Consider the following 20,663-nt stretch of genomic DNA (forward strand, 5'->3'; position numbering starts at 1 on the left):
ATTACCTAATTCATCTCTTAGGCTGAAGCAATTCTAACTATCTCTGTGCCACAGTAATTCTGTCTTTAGTGTTCTTACATGTTATATATTTCGTTTGATAGTCTAGCCACTAATGTAAGGATTACTACCCTTGTTTACTATAAGCTGCTGAGGAGAGACTATTCTTATTCAGCTTGTCACAAGGCTTAACTTGTTTACTCACACAATAAACATCTTGTTGACAGAAAACACTGAACAGAACCTAATAAACTGTGCCAGTCAAATTACACAATACAGATGCTCCTTTGCTTATGATGGGGTTACTTCCTGATAAACCCATTGTAAGTTGAAAATACTGTGTTAAAAATGCATTTAAATTTAATACTGAACATCACAGCTTAGCTGAACCTACCTTAAACATGCTCAGAACACTTACATTAGCATAAAGTTAGGCAAACTCATCTAACACAAAGCCTATTTTATAATAAAGTGTTGAATATCTCATATAATTTATTGAATACTGTACTAAAAGTGAAAACAGAATGGTTGTAAGGGTACTTGAAGTATGGTTTCTACTAAATGCATATTGCTTTGGCATCACTGTAAAGTTGAAAAATCATAAGTCCAACCACTGTAAGTGAGAAACTGTTTATAACTTTATATAACGTACAGAAGCAGTTCCCAAAGGATGGTCCGGAAATTCCCTAAAGTTAAAACTATTTTCACAGTAATACAGAGACATTATTTTTTTCACTTTCATTCTTTCTTTTTTTTTGAGACGGAGTCTCGCTCTGTTGCCCAGGCTGGAGCGCACTGGCATGATTTTGGCTCACTGCAACCTCCGCCTCCTGGGTTCAAGCAATTCCCCTACCTCAGCCTCCTGAGTAGCTGGGATTACAGACGCATGCCACCACGCCCAGCTAATTTTTGTATTTTTAGTAGAGATGTAGTTAGGCCATGTTAGCCAGGCTGGTCTCAAACTCCTGACCTCATGATCCGCCCACCTCAGCCTCCCAAACTGCTGGGGTTACAGGCATGAGCCACCATGCCCGGTCTCACTTTCACTCTTTCACAAGTATATAGTGGAGCTTTCCAGAGGTTATATGATATGTGATATCATGGCTCTGACAGCCAGGGGAATACATGTTTCCATTTCTTTTATTTTAAAAACATCTCAGTTTTAATCTTTAGTATGTTAAATATTAATAAATTAAAGCCACATAAAATGTCTTTTAAATTATTGATAATTTATAACCAAAGTTTCAGAATGGTTGGTGTAGAAAAGGTTTTAGCTACAGGCAGGATTAACAAATGATACATATTGAGCCTTTTTCCAGACTAAATAACAAATATTCTAAAATTTCCAAAGTTTTTGAAAAATCTTTGCTACGGTAAACTCTACAAGAAATGTGTTGATGAGCTTCAGAAATCATTCAATGTGTGTAACTATGGGATGTCTACTCAAGGCACTTGTAGGATACAAAGATTAGACATGATTTCTACTCTCAGAGACCTTACTAGTAGGAGTAAGAAAACATTCAACAATGCAGCATATGATAAATACAGAGTGAAACAGGATATTCCCAATGGATCTGAGCTCTGTATGTACGACCATTTTTAATTTGTGATTCAGAGAATGGAAGTGACGGAGTGAGACACCCGATAATAGATTACCTACTTCAGATCACAGAGCAGAACATTTTCAAATGACATAAGCTACTCCCAGAACTATCCTATGGAGAGGAAGTAAATGGACTGAAAATGGAGCAAACAATACCAAACGTTCCATGATTTAAGTACTGAGAGAGAAAGCAAAGGCAGTGTTTTCGGATGGGGATCTGGCTCCAAGGATGTGAAAAGGCATGGCATAGCAGAAGCAAGTAGCAGAAAATGCCACATAGACAACAATGATTCTTAGCTACTGCTCTGTATTGCGGAAGAAATCGGTCTAATAGTAAAGGGCTACCTTTTTTTTTTTTTTTAACCAAGTCTCGCTCTGTCGCCCAGGGTGGAGTACAGTGGTGTGATCTCAGTTCACTGCAACCTCTGCCTCCTGGGTTCAAGTGATTCTCCTGCCTCAGCCTCTTGAGTAGCTGGGACTACAGGCTCCTGCTACCACACCTGGCTAATTTTTATATTTTTAGTAGAGATGGGGTTTCACCAAGTTGGCCAGGCTGGTTTTGAACTCCTGACCTCAGGTGAGTCACTTGCCTTAGCCTCCCAAAATGCTGGGATTAGAGGTGTGAGCCATCGCGCCTGGCCTACTTTTTTTCTTTTTAAGACAGACGGCTAACATGGGTATGAGACTGGAACATTTTAATTATTTGGATATTGGCCAAAAATAAAGTTTGAGAAAAATGACAGGAAACAAACAGGAAGAATGTGCCTGATACAGAATGCCTGAGGGCATTCTGGACTTAACAATGGGAGCAGAACTCGATAATTCTCAAGGTACAGCAACCAGATTTGGATTCCATTCAAATGCCAAAAACAACCATGAATGGGAACGCCAATTTGGGAAGAAACATAAACATCATGGAAGAATCATGAACTAGGCAATATTAGATTGTTACTAGGTGAAGCTTGAATCGGCCTCTGGGCTGTTTTAGAGGTTCAGATGAGTTCAAGCTGTAGGGTGCAAACAATTTTCACTCAAAGGACACAAGAATATCTGGCCTACCAGTCTAAGTGAACAATATAACCAAGTTAATGACAGGTTTAAAGAGTTTCTTTTTATATATATATATTTATTATACTTTGAGTTCTAGGGTACATGCACACAACGTGCAGGTTACATATGTATACATGTGCCATGTTGGTGTGCTGCACCCATTAACTCGTCACTTACATCAGGTGTATCTCCTAATGCTAATCCCTCCCCCCACCCCACAACAGGTTTAAAGAGTTTCTAGAATCCTGGCACGTGCTGAAACATACCTGAGAGGTTGAGGTCTGCAAGGATGACACTGGTCAGGAACCCATGCATGTCAAAATGAATCCTGCCATTTTTCACACTGTCAGTGATGATGGCCTTCACTGAGCCTAGGGCAAGCATGCATGCCTCATGGATCTTCCACCTGTGAAAGGATACTACAGCCTAGTAAAACATACTATACTGCCAAAAAAGATAAATATTTGAGGAAAGAAGATTCAGAAAAGGGCACTCCAGCACAATCTCTTCCAAAAGAGTCATTTACCTTAAGCCCTTCCATTCTAACCTATAGCTGAAAACCAGAGTGAAATTTTAATAATAAGAGATTAAATCTGTTATTAAATTAAACCAGATTTTCAAATTAAGATAAAAATAAATCCATCCTTTCAAGACTTTTTAAGAAGGGGTAAACAAAAGCATCTTAACCAATTAGCGGCTCACTCTTACCAGTGCTCAGTGCCACTGTTTTTGGTTTGCTCAGCTTCTTGTAAATGTCGAGTGGCTGCAGCAGCCAGGGCTGCTGCACTTTCATTCTGGAAATCTGTGGCCACAGCCTATAGAGAGAGAAGAGCTAATAAATCTGTTTGTGCCCATTAAATGCATTTTAATTGTAAACCGCTTCAGTCATGACTGTTAGAAGTGATTGGTTCAAGCTCTTTCACACACATGTGCAAACCCCTAATTGTATTAAAAATGTTATATCAGTAGGTCAGGGTCTCTAATGAAATTAAAGTAGTATCTGTATTTCTGTAGTGCCTAGGCATTGTAAGGCTAACCAGTTGCCTCCTTTGGCTATATTCAGCAGAGTATAAGTGAGCAATAATACATCTAGCTTTGGATGACAATGGACCAAATATTTGCTCTCTTGGAGCCTGATCATAGAAAAATAAGTCTAATCTACTAATTGGAACTGAATATAATTTCACAGCTCCTTAGAAATACTAAATGATAATGAGAAGTGATTCATCAACAGAGAACAAATCTCGTACCCAACAAGAAGCAAGTGGCAGTTTCTTCTTAGTATTTCAGCCTAGAGACAACTCTATGCCCTAGTCAGAAGAGGCAAAGAAAACACGAGCAGGTATTTGGATGTTCATCTTTCAGCAATCTGTTTTGTTTTGTTAGGTTTGCCAACCTTTTGTCTGTGCTACAGATTCTTGTTGAAGAGTGAATTAAGCTGAAATGGTTTTTTTTTTTTTTTTTTTTTTGAGACCAAGTTTCACTCTTGTCGCCCAAGCTGGAGTGCAATGGTGTAATCTTGGCTCACCACAACCTCCGCCTCCCAGGTTCAAGCAATTCTCCTGCGTCAGCCTCCCGAGTAGCTGGGATTACAGGCATGCGCCACCACGTCTAATTTTGTATTTTTAGTACAGATGGGGTTTCTCCATGTTGGTCAGGCTAGTCTCAAACTCTGGACCTCAGGTGATCTGCCCGCCTCGGCCTCCCCAAGTGCTGGGATTACAGGTGTGAGTCACCACGCCCAGCCATAAACTGAAATGTTATTGATTCAACTACCCTTACTCCATGGAACACTTTATCCTCTATACAATTCTCCCCCGCACCCCGGCCCTATGGTCTGCACAATTCTTTCATCTAATATTTAGTTATAAGTTAGAACCAGTAGCAATGCTTTTAGAATTTCTGAGTCTCGAACTTCATTTCAGAAACTCTCTTGCATCCCCAATAAAGTCTGAGATAAAGCCACCCAACAACACTGCTCACCTTGGATTAGTTGTCTAGAAAAAAGAAGAAATGCTCAAGTGACTGATAGAAATTATGTGGCTGAACTATCAAGGTAAACTTACCAGCAACAAGTCTTGAGCTGCTATTCTAACAGTATAGGAGAATGTATCATCATCTTCATCTTCTACAAATTGTTGGGGGTTGGCTGTCCATACTTTAATCTGAAAAGATCAAGTTATGTCTTTGTGATGCTGCCAATCTGATTCATAGCTTTTCATCAACAGATACAGGAAGATTTCAATCTATTATCCTGAACAAAACTCTAGCCTTTTGCCGCATGCAATGGCTCACAACTGTAATCCTGACACTTTGGGAGGCCAAAGTGGGAGGACTGCTTGAACCCAGGAGTTTGAGACCAGCCTGGGCAACATAGTGAGACCCCACCTCTACAAAAAATGTCAACTGGGTATGGTGGCATATGCCTGTGGTCTCAGCTACTCGGGAGGCTGAGGTAGGAGGATGGCTTGAGCCTGGGAGGTCAAGGCTGCCGTGAGCTGTGTCTATACCACTGCACTCCAGCCTGAGCAACACAGCAAGACCCTGTCCCAAAAAAACAAACAAAACAAAACAACAAAAACTGAAACAAAACCTCTAGCTTAAAAAATCCTTTCTTTTTGTTGTAGAGAAACAAATACCATCAAGTAGTAGGGTAGGTAGCAATGGCTATTGCTCTCTTTTAGAATCTGGCTGATTACTAGCTCTCTGCCAATGTCAACCTGTTGTTACCCTTTGATAGATCCATTTTCTGAATAGATTAAGTCTGATGGACTATTCATTGTGAAAATTATGTCAATTCTTGTGCTGTTTTAAACGAGGCATTATCTAATTTTTGAACGTTCTTTGCTGCTTTTGATGACCCACCATCAGGCTAATGGTCTGATCATTACATTTTACTTCAGGGAAGGAATAGATTCTCCTAAAAATCAGGGTCTTAGATTAGTGGTCCTGTGAGATTTTCTAATGGCAAAAGTGGGCCAGGCACAGTGACTCATGCCTGTAATCCCAGCACTTTGAGAGGCCAAGGCGGGCAGATTGCTTGAGCCCAGGAGTTAGAGACTACTAGCCTGGGCAACATAGTATGACTTTTCTGCAAAAAAAAAAAAAAATGCCAGATACGGTGGTGAACTCCAAAACCTTGGATTTGGCAATAAAATGATGTCAAACCTTTCCCAGAACTTCACATGAAATTATTCTTCTTGTGTCTATTTTTAGAAATAAAGTGTTCACCTGACCAAGACCTCACATTCTTCAAGTTGCACTTTCCAAATACAAGATGATAACTGTCTCTCAAATATTATTTACCTGCTCCTCAGTGATTTGCATGTACAGGATAATATAATAAATCAATTCAGGCAAGGCTTTCTTAACAGTGCTTTTGAATTTGCTATTTTCTAGTAGAGCATGGACAAATTCAAAAATGCTAAAGACGAGATTTTCAAAGCCCAGGACTTCACCTGCAGGAAATACACAAGAGAAGAAATTAATGACAAGAAAGCAAAAGGAAAGCATATATGCAGAAAATGAACTACATAACCTTTGTAAATTATTGAATATTTAAAGTACTTGCTAATGATTATTCCTGAGGAATTGGGAGAGAGGGCTCAGAAGTCACAAAACGTAATTTTGAGGATATTAAATATTCTTTGGTTTTTCAAGTAAAAGAATCAGAAACACTGGATATATTTGCCAGTATGTCTATTGTTCTAATCTGAAATAATGAGAAATATTAAAACAGAAATGAAAGATTCATGATCTGGCACCCCCAAATGAAACACAACAAAATGCCAGAAGTAGGCTAGATTAAATGGCCTTAAAAGTATCTCTTCCAATGCAGAAATTCTACGATTTTATGAGATTTATGCAACTACCTATGAGAAACAGATTAAAGATTGTCAATTCTGATTTCCCCACATCTAATACATTGAAAACAAACTGAATTAGAAAACACTTAATAGAGTGAAGCCTCTCAAGTTACGGTTTTTCCCCCCCATCTCTGGCTTCTTTTTCTTTTCCCACTAACTGGTATTTCTATAAAGATCAAATAAACTACATACCATCAGAATCCACAGGATCTTCTACTTCTTCTGTGTAATTTACTTCTGTCCTCACATAAGTATGATGAAGAGTAAAGAAATAGAATTTGGAGTCTGCTTTACATATAATCTACAAGGAAATGTTACATGTTCCAACACTAAAAGTAGACACCTTAAAAAAGCCTATGTAAGAGGAGTGGAACCATATGAATGTGAAACCCAGTGCGAGATTCCTAACTATAGGTGGTAGTAGCTCCCTTAAACTTTCAAGAAAGGATATAAAGCTGCACTCTCGGTTAGGGTGTTCCAAACAATAGGCAGAATCTGCTGCATGGAGGACACCATGTGCTTTGGGAAGTTTTTCACTAGGGCTGTCACTGCCTAAGAAGTTAAGAGAAAAGGACCCAAGTTATGAGTGATATATAATAAATAAATGATTTCAGACCAGCCCCTCAAACTCCAAATATTTCATTGGTAGTAAGTGTTTACCTTTAGGACCTCCATCTTAAACCCACTGTCAGATGTGGGGCCATCTGGTATCTGGAGGGCCTGAACAAAGGCCTCTGTGAACTGCTGTACCACGGGAAAGATCAGGACTTTGGCTGCACCCTGATAACAGAAACCAAAGTCAATACTGGACAAATCCCTAATCCATGGCTTCAACACATTTATATCAAACACTGATATTTGAAAGGCACCTAAAGCTCTCTTCAGGCTCCAAGCCTGATCAGAAGAGAATAGCTATAAAGTCAATGAAGGTGTTACCTAAGATTTCATTTTTCCTTAACCAGCACTTGCAGTTCTTCATCAAAGCCCTCTTAAAAACTATTATGTAAGACCAACTTTCCTCCTAACTGCTTCTGAATCACAGGGATTGGTATTTTTCAGCTAGCTTTGCTTCACACAAGAGGGCCATAAAAGAGTAGGAAAGTTCTAAGGGATGACTACTATGAAAAGGATATAGGCTAAGGTGTTTGAAGAAGTAAGACTCAAAAGAAGACTAAGCTTTTTACAAGTTGAAAATTCAATCAGGCCAGGTGTGGTGGCTCACACCTATAATCCTAGCACTTTGGGAGGCCACGGTGGGAGGATCACTTGAGCCTAGGAGTTCAAGATGAGCCTGGGCAACATAGGGAGAGACCCCGCCTCTACAAATATAAATTCATTAGGCTGGGCGCGGTGGCTCACGCCTGTAATCCCAGCACTTTGGCCGAGGTGGGTGGATCACGAGGTCAGGATATTGAGACCATCCTGGCCAACATGGTGAAACCCTCTCTCTACTGCAAAACAAAAATTAGCTGGGCATGATGGCACGTGCCTGTAGTCCCAGCTACTCGGGAGGCTGAGGCAGAAGAATCACTTGAACATGAGAGGCGGACGTTGCAGTGAGCTGAGATTGCACCACTGCACTCTAGCCTGGCGACAGAGCGAGACTCCATCTCTAAATAAATAAATAAATTCATTCGTTCATTCATTCATTCATTCATCAGCCGGGAGTGGTGGCACATGCTGGTGGTCTCAGCTACTTGGGAGGCTGAGGTGAGAGGACTGCTTGAACCTGGGAGATTGAGGCTGCAGTGAGCTATGATCATGCCACTACATTCCAGCCTGGGTGACAGAGCAAGATCTTGTCTCAAAAAAAACCCAAATAAATAAAAAAATAAAAATATAGCTGAGTGTTGTGGTTCATGCTTATAATCCCAGCACTTTGGGAGGCTGAGGGGGGAAGATTGCTTGAGCCCAGAAGTTCAAGACCAGCCTGGGCAATACAGTGAGATCCTATCTCTACAAAAATTTAAAAAAGAAAATCAGCCAAGTGTGGTGGTGCACACCACACCTGTAGTTCCTACTGGGGGTAGGGGGATCACTTAAGCCCAGGAGTTCAAGGCTGTAGTGAGCCATGATTGCACCACTGTAGTCCAGCCTGGGTGACAGAGCAAGACCCTGTCTGGAAAAATAACAATAATAATTTAATAAAAATGTTAAATCTATCTCTAATGCTGGTTAGTGTGCTTTTTCGTGCTGCTGTCATGAAATGACTCACTGCTCTGCATGAATAAAACTTTTAAGCATAAAGTCTGTTACTGATCCAAAGACCTGCTTACCTTTTCCAGCTCCTCCATGTTACAGATCATATGGGCACAAGTGGTAAAAATCTCCACGGCTCGGGAACGGGTTCGAATACCATACACCTGGAAAAAAGGTTACAGCATAACAGCACAGCCACGAGACTGGAGTGTGTAGGTATGTGTGTATCTCGGACTAGAAGTAAAACTATGACTAGTGAATCCTCACATGAGATTGGATGCCCTTGAGAGATGGAAAATGTAATTCATTTATGTCCAGGAGGCAGACTTCTGTAATTCAGAGAATGAAAGGTAGCAGAATCATAATGTTGGAACTTACTGGAATGAACCTTATATAAGGGCCTCTGTGGGTTCATTTGATTAAAAAATACCAGACTGGGTAGTGCTTAAAATCCCAACACAGCCAATATATTTCCTTTAAAATGCAGACCATTGGTTGGGGGCAGAGGGGAATAGGGAAGTTAAAACATTATCCATCAGGTATTTATACCTTACTATAAATGAGTTATCATTCATACACACACTAATCAAATATATATTCAATATATTAAGGGTGTATTATGTGCAATGCAGTGATAGATTGCTTCCAATTACTTAGCTGAGGTAGGCAAGCGTAGGTGGGATAACTCAGTACGAGGCTGGAAGTAGCATGAAGGAAGGCACTATTTATCTACTTAGGGGCTACTGGATGCCAGGAAGTACGATATGTGAAGAAATATTTCAGCTATTTCACTCTTTTATCAAAGGCTTGCCCTTGTAGTTGAGTGAAAGGTCTAAGGTTAATGCAGATTCAGATCCAGATCCTTGTCAATTCTGGTTTTTAGGTATTGAGATCAGTTGCAAACACCATAATCTCCCACCTGAAAGGCTGAGGGCTGAAGAGAGCCTGAACTCACTATAATCTTGGAGCTGAGATTTCATACCTCAGCCATGGTGAAGATCTTATACATCTCTGGGAGAATGACAGGAGCAACAAGTGGCATCTGTGTGTCTGTCACTTCGCGAGTGAATTCTACAAAGAAAAAAGTAGTACTGTTAAAAAAAAAAACAACTGCTTCATAAAGATATTAAGTGTGATATTTTCTGAACTGCTTCTAGGTGGAAGTTCCCAAACAGACAGCACACAGGTAAAGACACTGGCCTGGTGGTCTCATTCTGTGAAAGCAAAAGTAGCAAGAGTTACTGATTATTTGTTAGAAGGAGAAAGAATAATATGGAAATAGAGAAAAATACAAGAGATTAAAAAAGAAAACTTTAATATAAATACTGAAAGAAAATCCGTAATAGAACTGCATAAAAGTCCTTGTGAGGTCAACTTGGGAAAATTCTGTATTAATTTATCTTGTGCCCATCTGTCAACATTCAGTTACACTTCGAGGTTTCTTACCTTTGGTTCTGTTTTCAGTACTTTCACTTGGCAATCTGGTTTGACGGATGTAAAAAAATATGTACAGACTTACTAGGCCTCAACTCCTCTTTGTATATGTTACTCTTCTCAGATTTTATTGACCTAAAAGTCAGAGGCTGCTGCTAACTGGAACAAATGGGAATTTTCTATATAAATGTGACAAAAAGCAACCTATACACAGAATGAGACTTGAAGGTGATGGAAATATGGGTCGTACCTTTCCCTTCACGTCTCAAAAAAAAAAAAAACAAAAACCAAATACACCACACACAAGGCACTGAGACAGCACAAAGGACCCTGGATTCATGTTACAAAGCAGCAGAACAAAAGCTCTTGAGTTCCAGTAACTATCCACTTTACCTGATGCTTTTCCACGTTATCATTATAAAAATGGACATACGGGCCAGGAACAGTGGCTTATGCCTGTAATCCCAGAGCTTTGGGAGGCTGAGGCGGGAGGATCACTTGAGGCCAGGAGTTCAAGACCAGCCTGAACAAGATCTGCCAGTACATTTAAAAAAAAAAAAAAAAAAAAAGCTGCATGTGGTGGCATGTGTCTGCAGTCCCAGCTACTTAGGATGCTGAGGCAGGAGGCTCGCTTGAGCCCAGGAGGTCAAGGTTACAGTGAGCTACAACAGTGCCACTGTACCTGAGCCTGGGTGACAGAGTGAGACCATGTCTCAAATAAATAAATAAAATTAAAAATAAAGCTAACCACTTGGGACATTTTGGAGGAAGATACACAGCTGGAAACGCAAGCTGGCATTTTCAAGATTAAGGTACTCCACAATTTTGAACAATATCAATCCCCACGAGTCAAATGAAGATCAAATACTCAAGGCTGAATTTTCTTTACAGCTGTAATTTCCTCCTCAAGAATAAAGTCTGAGCTTTGAATGGTGAGTGTTCTATTTTATTTAGAAATTCAAGGAAATTAGTCCAAACAAATATGATAGATGGCATAATAACAAGTTTTTATGAAAAATACAGTATAATTTAATTCTGCTAATAAAGTGCTTGACTGCTTTTTACTCTCCTATATTCATCCCTAGTATCAATTTATTAATACTTTATAGGTTTAATTCCAAAAGTTTTCTGAGGTGATTCAGCAAGTCAGAAAAATTCTAGGACTCCAGCAACACCTCAATCTCCAAACTTCTTTGAGAACGAAGAAAAAGCTGTATCTGGTGGATCAAATCTTCTAATCCTTTGCTGCTATATTTGCATTTCCTTTACACCATGAGCCTTAGTTGTTTCTCATTTATAAATAGATAAGTTTAATAGGAAGCCTCATTAAAGGGAAACTAGTATAGTATCTTGAAAAACTCTGAAAAGAATCAGTCCCATTCTCCTAATGGGCCTCTGTCCAACCACCAATGTCCTGCTATCTTCATGCACGCCTAAGTTTTTGTTGTCAGAGTACAGTCTACTCTCGTTTGAAAGTATTTGGAGCAAGTATTTGGGAATGGGCCTTGGCTGCTAGCCACTCCATGTCTGGTGACCATTACAAAAGGAGACAAATTTCCCCAACAGTTCTTTCCCTGTGGCTGGCAGAAAAGTGATCTCACTGAACAGTAATTTCCTTAGTCAAACACAATAAGAGCTCTTCAGCATCCAAGTCAAGATAAATGTACAAAACCTTTCTCTCTAGGTTTGTCAAAGGAACCTGAATTTCATGCTGGAAGACTGAGAGGGAACAGGCTTCCTTTCCTTGGTAGAACATGTATCTGTTAATTGATATCCTGGCACTATGAAGTGGTGAATAAAGAATCCTAAAAGGCCAATTCCATGGAGAGGGGTGTGTGAAGTCACCTGAATAATGAATGAGTCATAAAGGAGAAGCAAGGGCAATAAGCAGAGAAGTGAAAATCTGAGCAAGGAACATTCTGATCTTTTTGGTAAGTCTGTTCTGTATCTGAGCTAAAAACTGAAGCTTTGTCACAGGCAATCAATATGAATATAGTGGGTAGTTCAAAAAGGCAGCTGGGGCCTGGGAAGAGGTCATTTTGAAACAAAAGGAGAAGAAAGATTTGCATTTGACAAGAGTTGATATTATCTACCATTAACATCACATGGACTAGCAAAATTAGGCCTATGTGCCAAGTTCAGTAAACTGAGATTGAGAGAGAATAGAATCGGCATTCACAACTAGGCAAGAATACATTTCAGGTAAGCTAGCAGGTCATAGAAAAAGAGATAAGATATTGGTGGGACTTCTACAAACCTATATGAACGAAGGAGAAAGATGATTTCTAAAGGATCAGTACAGGATGACTAAAGTCCAGGTAAGAATTTCTTGAAGGCAAAACAGAGTAGTGACTTGATCTAGGGAATAAGAAGCAGGGAGGAACTTGCAAAGGACTGGGAAACTCAGGCCATCCCTAAGGATATAAGAAAGCAGATTCTGGGAGGGATTGATAGCTTAATCAGGTTTAGAAGAGATATCCATCAAATCTCTTTGAACTAAAAGTTGAAGTATTTTTATCAACTTCTCAGAACAGAGAAGGAAAAGATACTGAGACTACATATTCTCTAACTGGCTAAATGAAGGTCAGGATTACATGGCTATACTGTTTTTATCTTCTTTTTAAATATTTCTATAAAAATCCATTTTATAATTCTTAACTTTGCCTTGGTTGAACTAAGTGGAAAAATAATATATAGTAATAATGATAATCATAGTAACTGAACTTTACTGAACAAGTCAATAAAGATAGATTAGCTCATTTAAACTACACCAAAAGCTCCTTTGATGCAGACACTACTATCATCTTAATTTTATATAAAAGGAAACTCAGGCTCAAAGAAGGTAAGTGAAGGATCAAGGTGAAGCCACTACAAAAATCCAAAATCTGAATACTCCATCACTATGCTAATACTGTATCTGTAAGTGGTAGGTTTGGTTGGGAGTAGAAGTAATACTACACAAACTTAATTCCCTAGAAAAAAACAATAGAGCTGGAGGGTAGATGGAGAGATAAAAACTAGGAGGGAGGAATAACATCAGCAGCAATTCCTACTGGTCCAGGCCATTATATCACATAGCTTCTGGTAATACTCCTGTCGCTTGAGATCCAAGTACCAATACCAGGGAAAAGGGCTTCTGGTACCTGTCAGCACACGCATGGCTCCATGGACGGCATTTAAGTCTCCGCTCACCAACATCTCCATGAGCAGGTTGAAGAGTTGGGGCCAAGCTTCAGGCCAGTCCCAGTGGGCAATGGCTGACACTGCATAGGCCACACTGGAGCGCACTTTGCTTATCGATTCTCTCAACCCATTAGGCAATAGCTCCCGGATAACAATTTTTGCCTGTAAGGGATAAAAGTCCACCTGCTATTAGATCAGGTTATAAGTGACTGGCAGAGCCCAGTTCAGTTGGGAACTGTGTTGGAAAAACAATGAGTACAAGGTACTGCATGTCTATAGAAAACTCCTATACACAAACTTGACAATTCATTTGGAGGATTCATCTGTGATCTTTAAACTTATGCTGTCCATTACAGTAGCCACCAGCTACACATGGCTATTAACATTTTAAAACATTTAAAATTCAGTTCCTCAGTTGCACTAGCCCCATTTTAAGTGTTCAACAGCCATATGCAGCTAGTAGCTATTGTTTTAGGCAGCACAGACACAGAATATTTCCACAACTGCATAAAGTTGCAGTGGAAAACATTCCTCCAGACCTTACACCTCAAATTTTCTTGGGGACTCAGGATGATTGCACAGTACTGCACTAAGTACAAACATTATTTCATTTAATTCTTAAACCCTTAGTTGGTATTTTTATTCTCACTTTGGAGATTTAGGAAATTGAGGCTTAGGTGTTAACTACATTTCCAATGATCTCATAGCTTGTAAAAAGCAAAACTGGAATTTGAACACAGACCAGCCTGATAGTTGAGCTCTTTAATGTATAGCCTTATGCCCGCAATGCCAGCCACCAATCTCCTTTTCTGCCTAGTCTTTTGATTGCTCCATGCTATCAAAGAATGTTGATAGTCTAATCTCTTAAAATGGACCCTCAAATCTCCTCAGGTAGACTAATCAAGTAACTGACTTACCCTTTCTGTAGTTTCAGGAGGCCTAAATTTCTCTGATTGGGCACACCAGTGAGTCTCCACATATTGTTTCAAGATGACTGATGCCAGCTGTGAAGAGAATAAGCCAAGTAGTACAGCAAGAAAAAGATTTTTTTCACACATAAAAACTATATACATGGCCTGATACATCTGAAGTATATCTAAATCTGGCACAACATCCTAGGTTATTTATACATTGGCCTTATTTTTCTTTCCCATAAGAAAGTTTCATTACCAAGGAAAGGGAAACTACTTATAAATTGGGCCAGTCTGGACTTACCTGACGGATTGCCAGTGCCCCCTGGGGATCTACAGTCAGTTCTGCCAAGTGAACACCAAATTCTGAAAGAGAAAATGTTATTGAGTCTAAGGGCACCCAGCAAAGCCATAGCAATTTACTAAGCTCTAACCCTGATGCCAACAAGATTCCAGAAAGAAACTTAATCTGTTGTTCCAAAAAGAGCTGATAACTGCTAAGACTGATTCCTCCAAGTAAAAGAAACAAGTTGGCTTGCAGGACATGCCTTGTTACAATGAAGTTCCAACACCCTTACACTTTTTCCAATCACTGCATAGCACCTTCCAGCCATCTTCCCTTCCAAGATGACAACACCTTCCTCTTAGACCAATTAATGTGGTAATTGAAACATGGAGCCTGGCATGGTGGCTCACGCCTGTAATCTCAGCACTTTGGGAGGCCGAGGTGGGTGGATCACTTGAGGTCAGGAGTTTGAGATCACCCTGGCCAACATGGTGAAACCCCATCTCTACTAAAAATACAAAATTAGCCAGGCTTGGTGATGCATGGCTGTAATCCCAGCTACTTGGGAGGCGGAGGCAGGAGAATTGCTTGAACCCAGGAGGAGGAGGTTGCAGTGAGCTGAGATCACACCACTGCACTCCAGCCTGGGAGACAAGAGCAAAACTGTCTCAAAAAAACAAAACAGGCTAGGCACAGTGGCTCACACCTGTAATCCTAGCACTTTGGGAGGCCAAGGCAGATGGATCACAAGGTCAGGAGTTTAAGACCAGCCTGGCCAAGATGGTGAAAACCCCGTCTCTACTAAAAATACAAAAAAATTAGTCAGGCGGCCGGGCGCGGTGGCTCATGCCTGTAATCCCAGCACTTTGGGAGTCCGAGGCGGGTGGATCACGAGGTCAGGAGATCGAGACCACGGTGAAACCCCGTCTCTACTAAAAATACAAAAAATTAGCTGGGCGCGGTGGCGGGCGCCTGTAGTCCCAGCTACTCGGGAGGCTGAGGCAGGAGAATGGTGTGAACCCGGGAGGCGGAGCTTGCAGTGAGCCGAGATCGCGCCACTGCACTCCAACCTGGGCGACAGCGAGACTCCGTCTCAAAAAAAAAAAAAAAAAAAAATTAGGCATGGTGGCGGGCACCTGTAATCCCAGCTACTTGCGAGGCTGAAGCAGAGAATTGCTTGAACCTGGGAGGCAGAGGTTGCAGTGAGCTGAGATCGTGCCACTGCATTCCAGCCTGGGCTACAGAGCAAGACTCTGTCTCAAAAAACAACAAACAAAACAAAAACAAAAAAACATGGGACCATCTATTCCTGAGGACAACTTAAAAGGTGAGATTTCACGAGTTGTCCAGATATACGTCACCAATTATGAGCTGATTAAGTCCAAGAAAATCTGGCTTCAACAAACTTAGTCCTAAAAATGAGTAGTTTCCAATAAGTGATGGAACTTTAACTGCACATTGGGAGGCTGTAAGTAACTCTTACTTTCAAATTAAAATTTATTTTTAAAAAATGATTACTAAAATAAATTTTGTTTTAGAGACAGGGTCTCACTCTGTTATCCAGGCTGGAGTGCAGTGGCATAGTAATAGCTCACTGCAGTGTCAAACTCCTAGGCTCAAATGTACTTCCTGCCTCAGTCTCCCAAGTACAGATGCACGCCACTGTGCCTGGCTCCAAATTAAAACTTAGATCTAATATATACTTGCAAAGGAGTCAACTGTCAAATATTTGTTTGTGAAAAGAGGAGGAAGAATGTAAAACCAACAGTGCATCATAATTTTTACATCTCACATTGTAGGGCTGTGCTATCCAATGCAGTAGCTATTAGTCACAATGGCTACTAAGTACCTGTAATGTGGCTGGTGAGACTTGAGATGCCTATAAATGTAATACTCACTAGATTTCAAACAGTGTGAAAAAAAGAGGAAAATATCTTTTTATATTGATCAAATGTTGCAATAATACTTTGTCTATATCAGGTTAAATGAATATAGAGTTAAAATTTAATTTTATGTTTCTTTTTGCCTTTTTAATGTAGCCACTAGAAAATTTAAAATTTCACACGACTCATACTATATTTCTGTTAGACAGCACTATGCTAAAGAATGAACAGCAGTTTTCTAGACTTGCTTACTATTGGTAGATACATAGGTCACAGTAGGCTCATCACTCCCATTTGGAGGGAGCTACGGATTGGTGTGATTAAGAGAACAGGCTGTTTAGGTTCAAATCCTGAAGCCACCATGCCTGTCCTTAGGTAAGTTTACTTTCTAAACCTCAGCTTCCTCACCCACAAAATAAGAATATTGGTATCGGGGCCGGGCAAGGTGGCTCACACCTGTAATCCCAGCACTTTGGGAGGTGGGGGCGGGCGGATCACCTGAGGTCAGGAGTTCGAGTCCAGCCTGACCAACATGGAGAAATCCCGTCTCTACTAAAAATACAAAATTAGCTGGGTATGGTGGCGCATGCCTGTAATCCCAGCTACTCGAGAGGCTGAGGCAGGAGAATTAATTGAACCCAGGAGGCAGAGGTTGCGATGAGCTGAGATTGCGCCATTGCACTCCAGCCTGGGCAACAAGAGGGAAACTCTGTCCCCACCCCCCAAAAAAAAAAAATACTGGTATCAATATATCAAGCAATCCTTTTAAGACTGAATAATATAACATATGTAAAATGCTTTGCACAATATCTACCATACTGGTAAAAACGTGAAGACAAAAATAAGTTATTTTGCTATTATTTTTTATTGTCTATCATGAATACACAGCTTGGCTTTCCCATCTATTTAAGTAAAGTTACTTTTCATGTAAAGTTCCACCTTAACTGGATTCTACTGAAATAGCCATCCAAAGAGCATTTATACAATAGAAAAGCTTAATACCAAGAAAGAGTTGTTACATGCAATGTTTCAGGTTCAGGGCTTATCCAAGCAACCAGGTTAAAAACTGCTGAAAATGATCTATGTCCATATTTTACAAAATAATTTTTAAAGACTTACAGAAAAGCTGAACAGTACAGAGAGTTCATGGATATCATTCATCCATTTTCCTCTTACATAACCATGGTTCAGTGATCAAAAATCAGGAAATTAACATGGGTACAATACTATTAACTAAACTAGACTTGATAAGAACTTCACCAGTGTTTTTCCTTATTGTCCTTTTTCCTTCAGGATCCCACATTGTATCTGGTTGCCATGTCTCCTTAGTTTCTTCTGAAGTGTGACAGGTCTTCATTCTTGTCTTTTGTAACCAGAACGCTTTTGGTGAATATCAATCAGTTATTTTGTAGAACGTGTCTGAATTTGGGCTTGACTAAAGTTTCCTCATGTTTTAGATTGAGGTTATACATTTTTGGCAAGAATACCAGAAAGTGATGCTGTGTCCTTCTCAGTATATCATATTAGGGAGTACATAATGTTGATAATTTTATTACTGGTTATGGTAACCTTGATCACATGGCAAGGTCTGCTGGGTTTCTCTACTTAAAGGTACTGTTTTTCCCTTTGTAATTGTAATTGATCCAAATCTTGGGAGAAATATTTTGACATTTTGCTATTATCCTGTTTCTTTTCAAAGTCTCACCCACTGATTTTAGCATCCATCTGTGGGTGTTACCTGCCTAATGGTGATTTTGCATTTCTTTTATTCTCTTCACTTTATTAATTGGAATTCTTTTATAAGGAGGAAGTACTGTCCCTTATCCTTTATTTATTACAATATTATAAAAGATATATTTTGGTTTTCATCCATGATTCCTGGTTCTCAGCTCCTGTAAGCCTTATTCTTTCCTAAGTGACTAGAGTAATATCTTTTTTTTTTTTTTTTTTTGAGACAGAGTCTCACTCTGTCACCCAGACCAGAGTGCAGTGGCGCTATCTTAGCTCACTGTAACCTCTGCCTCCTGGGTTCAAGCGATTCTTGTGCCTCAGCCTCCGGAATAGCTGGAATTGCAGGAGTGTACCACCACGCCCAGCTAATTTTTGTATTTTTCGTAGAGACTGGGTTTTGCCATGTTGGCCAGGCTGGTCTTGAACTCTTGACCTCAAGTCTGTCTGCCGCAGCCTCCCAAAGTGCTGGGATTACAGGCGTGGGCCACCACACCCGACCAAGAATATCTTTTCTTAAAAAGTATTTGGCTTTTGTCCTTGGTTCCTGAAGTAGCTCCTGAAGGATAAAGGTGAAAGACAGTCTTTTCTTACTTACAAGATACTTTTTTCTGTCTTTTTTCCCGCACATCACCTCAACTTTCCTTTTCTTTTTCCCCCCCATTCCCCTACCTGATGCAATGGTCTTAGGACCAGGGCTGCAACTACATGTGCTGGAAGCAGGAATGATTCCTAAGCAAGAAATTGTAACTACGTATTATAACTTAGGTCAGAATTCCTAATGGACTTATGGGAATGGGTTGTGCCTTCACCCCATCCAGCAAAATTGGGGCTAACAGTTATTACAGCTATATTGCCTGACAGTAAAAATAGCCCACTAGTTCTGCACCTCTGTAACCTAACCCTATCTGAATGGGGTGCACCGGGGAAGAGGTACTTGCTAGACTAGTATTGTTGCCTGCAATCTAGACCATCACAGTGACTGATTGTAATGCCCCTTCCAGAGGCGGAAAAGTTTGGGTACTTATTAAGAGAGAAGAAACAGTAGCTCAGAGGAAAGAAATGAATAAGTGGATTATGAACTGAGAGGATTCCAATATCACATTAACACCTCAAAATAGGCTCAGAGCAAGAGATGACATTGCTTCTTAGCTCAACTATATCAAACGCATGAAATGGTAAAGTTCTGTGTTTGCTGAGACTACTTCTGCTTTTGCGACCTCACAAGAATGAAAGGAAGCCTTCCAATCTGAGCAGCCTCACCCTGGGAGACATTCATATAATATGATGAACTAGACTATTAATTATTGAATGGGATTCTAGTAATGTGGCAGTATCTTTTGAGTTGGACATCCTTTTGACATAAGGGATCAGGGTTCGAAGACCCAAGGGCGGACTGTGATATTGTGACATATGTATTTGGTCTTCAACTTCATTTCCTGGCAAACGGCTCCTAAAATCCTCAGAAACTCCAGAGTGGTGTCTTTTTGTATGCGAATAAACTGACTTGATACCTGGCAGCTCCTAGGTAGCTTCAGGATGGGTGCTGGTCACTGGAAATATCTAGGCAGGCTTAGAGGGTTGTGACTTTCATCCCCCCCACCCCACCCTCTGACAGGATAGAGGGGCTGAAGGTTAAGTTGATCATCAATGGTCAGTGGTTCAATCAATCATGGTAGGGTAATGAAACCTCCATAAAAATGCCGAAGAACACACTCCTGCATTCCAGACCCTTCCAGACCTCATCCTATGTATCTCTTCACCTGGCTGTTTATTTGTATCGTTTAGAATATCCTTTGTAGAAAAATCTGTAAAAGCATTTCCCTGAGTTCTGTGAGCTGCTCTAGCAAATTAATCAAACCCAAAGAGGGGAGTCCTGGGAATCCCAACTTGAAGCTGGTCTGTTAGAAGTTCCAGAGGCCTAGACTTGCAACTGGTATCCGAGTGGGTGGGGGCAGTTTTGGGGACTGAGCTTTCAATCTGTAGGATCTGATGCTATCTCCAGGTAGACAGGTTGGAATTGAATTGGAGGACACCCAGCTGGTGTCCACTACAGAACTGACTGCTTGTTTGCTGGTGGGGAGAAATCTCCACATATTTTTGAGATCATAGAAGTCTTCTGTGTTGACTGTTGTAGTGTGAGGGCAGAGGAAAAATGGTTTGTTTTTCCTAATATTTATTTATACCTATATGAACTCCTAAGTCTTTATTTTATTCTATGAGTTTTAACCCAATACTATCTTATTTCTTTTGTTGCTCAAATTGTTCCAGCTTTGGCCACTGGAACTCCTTCCAATTAACTCCTGTGTACTTCTATACGTCCCCATCCTTTATCAAGCACTTCCTTATTTTTTTATACACAAGATATTCTATACTTATCTTGTATTTTCTCTGTCCAAGCCAAGATATCAACTTCTCCTCCAAGGAACCCTGCTGCCTTTTAGTGGAGAATTATATTTAGAAATCAAGATGTGAACACTAGGTATGTTCATTGCTACAGGAGTATCACTATTCCTAGGCGTT

General features: G+C 40.3%; 1 protein-coding gene across 4 annotated transcripts in view; it reads right to left on the reverse strand.

Moving 5' to 3' along the window:
- The window catches only part of IPO9 (importin 9), a 49,830-nt gene that overhangs the window by 16,656 nt on the left and 12,511 nt on the right, over window positions 1-20,663 (reverse strand). For all 4 annotated transcript variants that reach the window (XM_030818661.1, XM_003264550.3, XM_030818662.1 and 1 more), the window contains exons 2-13: window positions 14,548-14,609; window positions 14,250-14,336; window positions 13,293-13,494; window positions 9,698-9,786; window positions 8,793-8,879; window positions 7,177-7,296; window positions 6,968-7,068; window positions 6,709-6,767; window positions 5,957-6,108; window positions 4,717-4,815; window positions 3,359-3,465; window positions 2,917-3,056 (exon numbers count right to left, since the gene is read on the reverse strand). In XM_030818661.1, coding sequence (XP_030674521.1) covers window positions 2,917-3,056; window positions 3,359-3,465; window positions 4,717-4,815; window positions 5,957-6,108; window positions 6,709-6,767; window positions 6,968-7,068; window positions 7,177-7,296; window positions 8,793-8,879; window positions 9,698-9,786; window positions 13,293-13,494; window positions 14,250-14,336; window positions 14,548-14,609 — 1,305 coding nt within the window. The remainder of the gene's footprint in view (window positions 1-2,916; window positions 3,057-3,358; window positions 3,466-4,716; window positions 4,816-5,956; window positions 6,109-6,708; window positions 6,768-6,967; window positions 7,069-7,176; window positions 7,297-8,792; window positions 8,880-9,697; window positions 9,787-13,292; window positions 13,495-14,249; window positions 14,337-14,547; window positions 14,610-20,663) is intronic.

This window comes from Nomascus leucogenys, chromosome 9 (assembly GCF_006542625.1).
Source record: "Nomascus leucogenys isolate Asia chromosome 9, Asia_NLE_v1, whole genome shotgun sequence".
NCBI classification, from domain to species: domain Eukaryota; kingdom Metazoa; phylum Chordata; class Mammalia; order Primates; family Hylobatidae; genus Nomascus; species Nomascus leucogenys.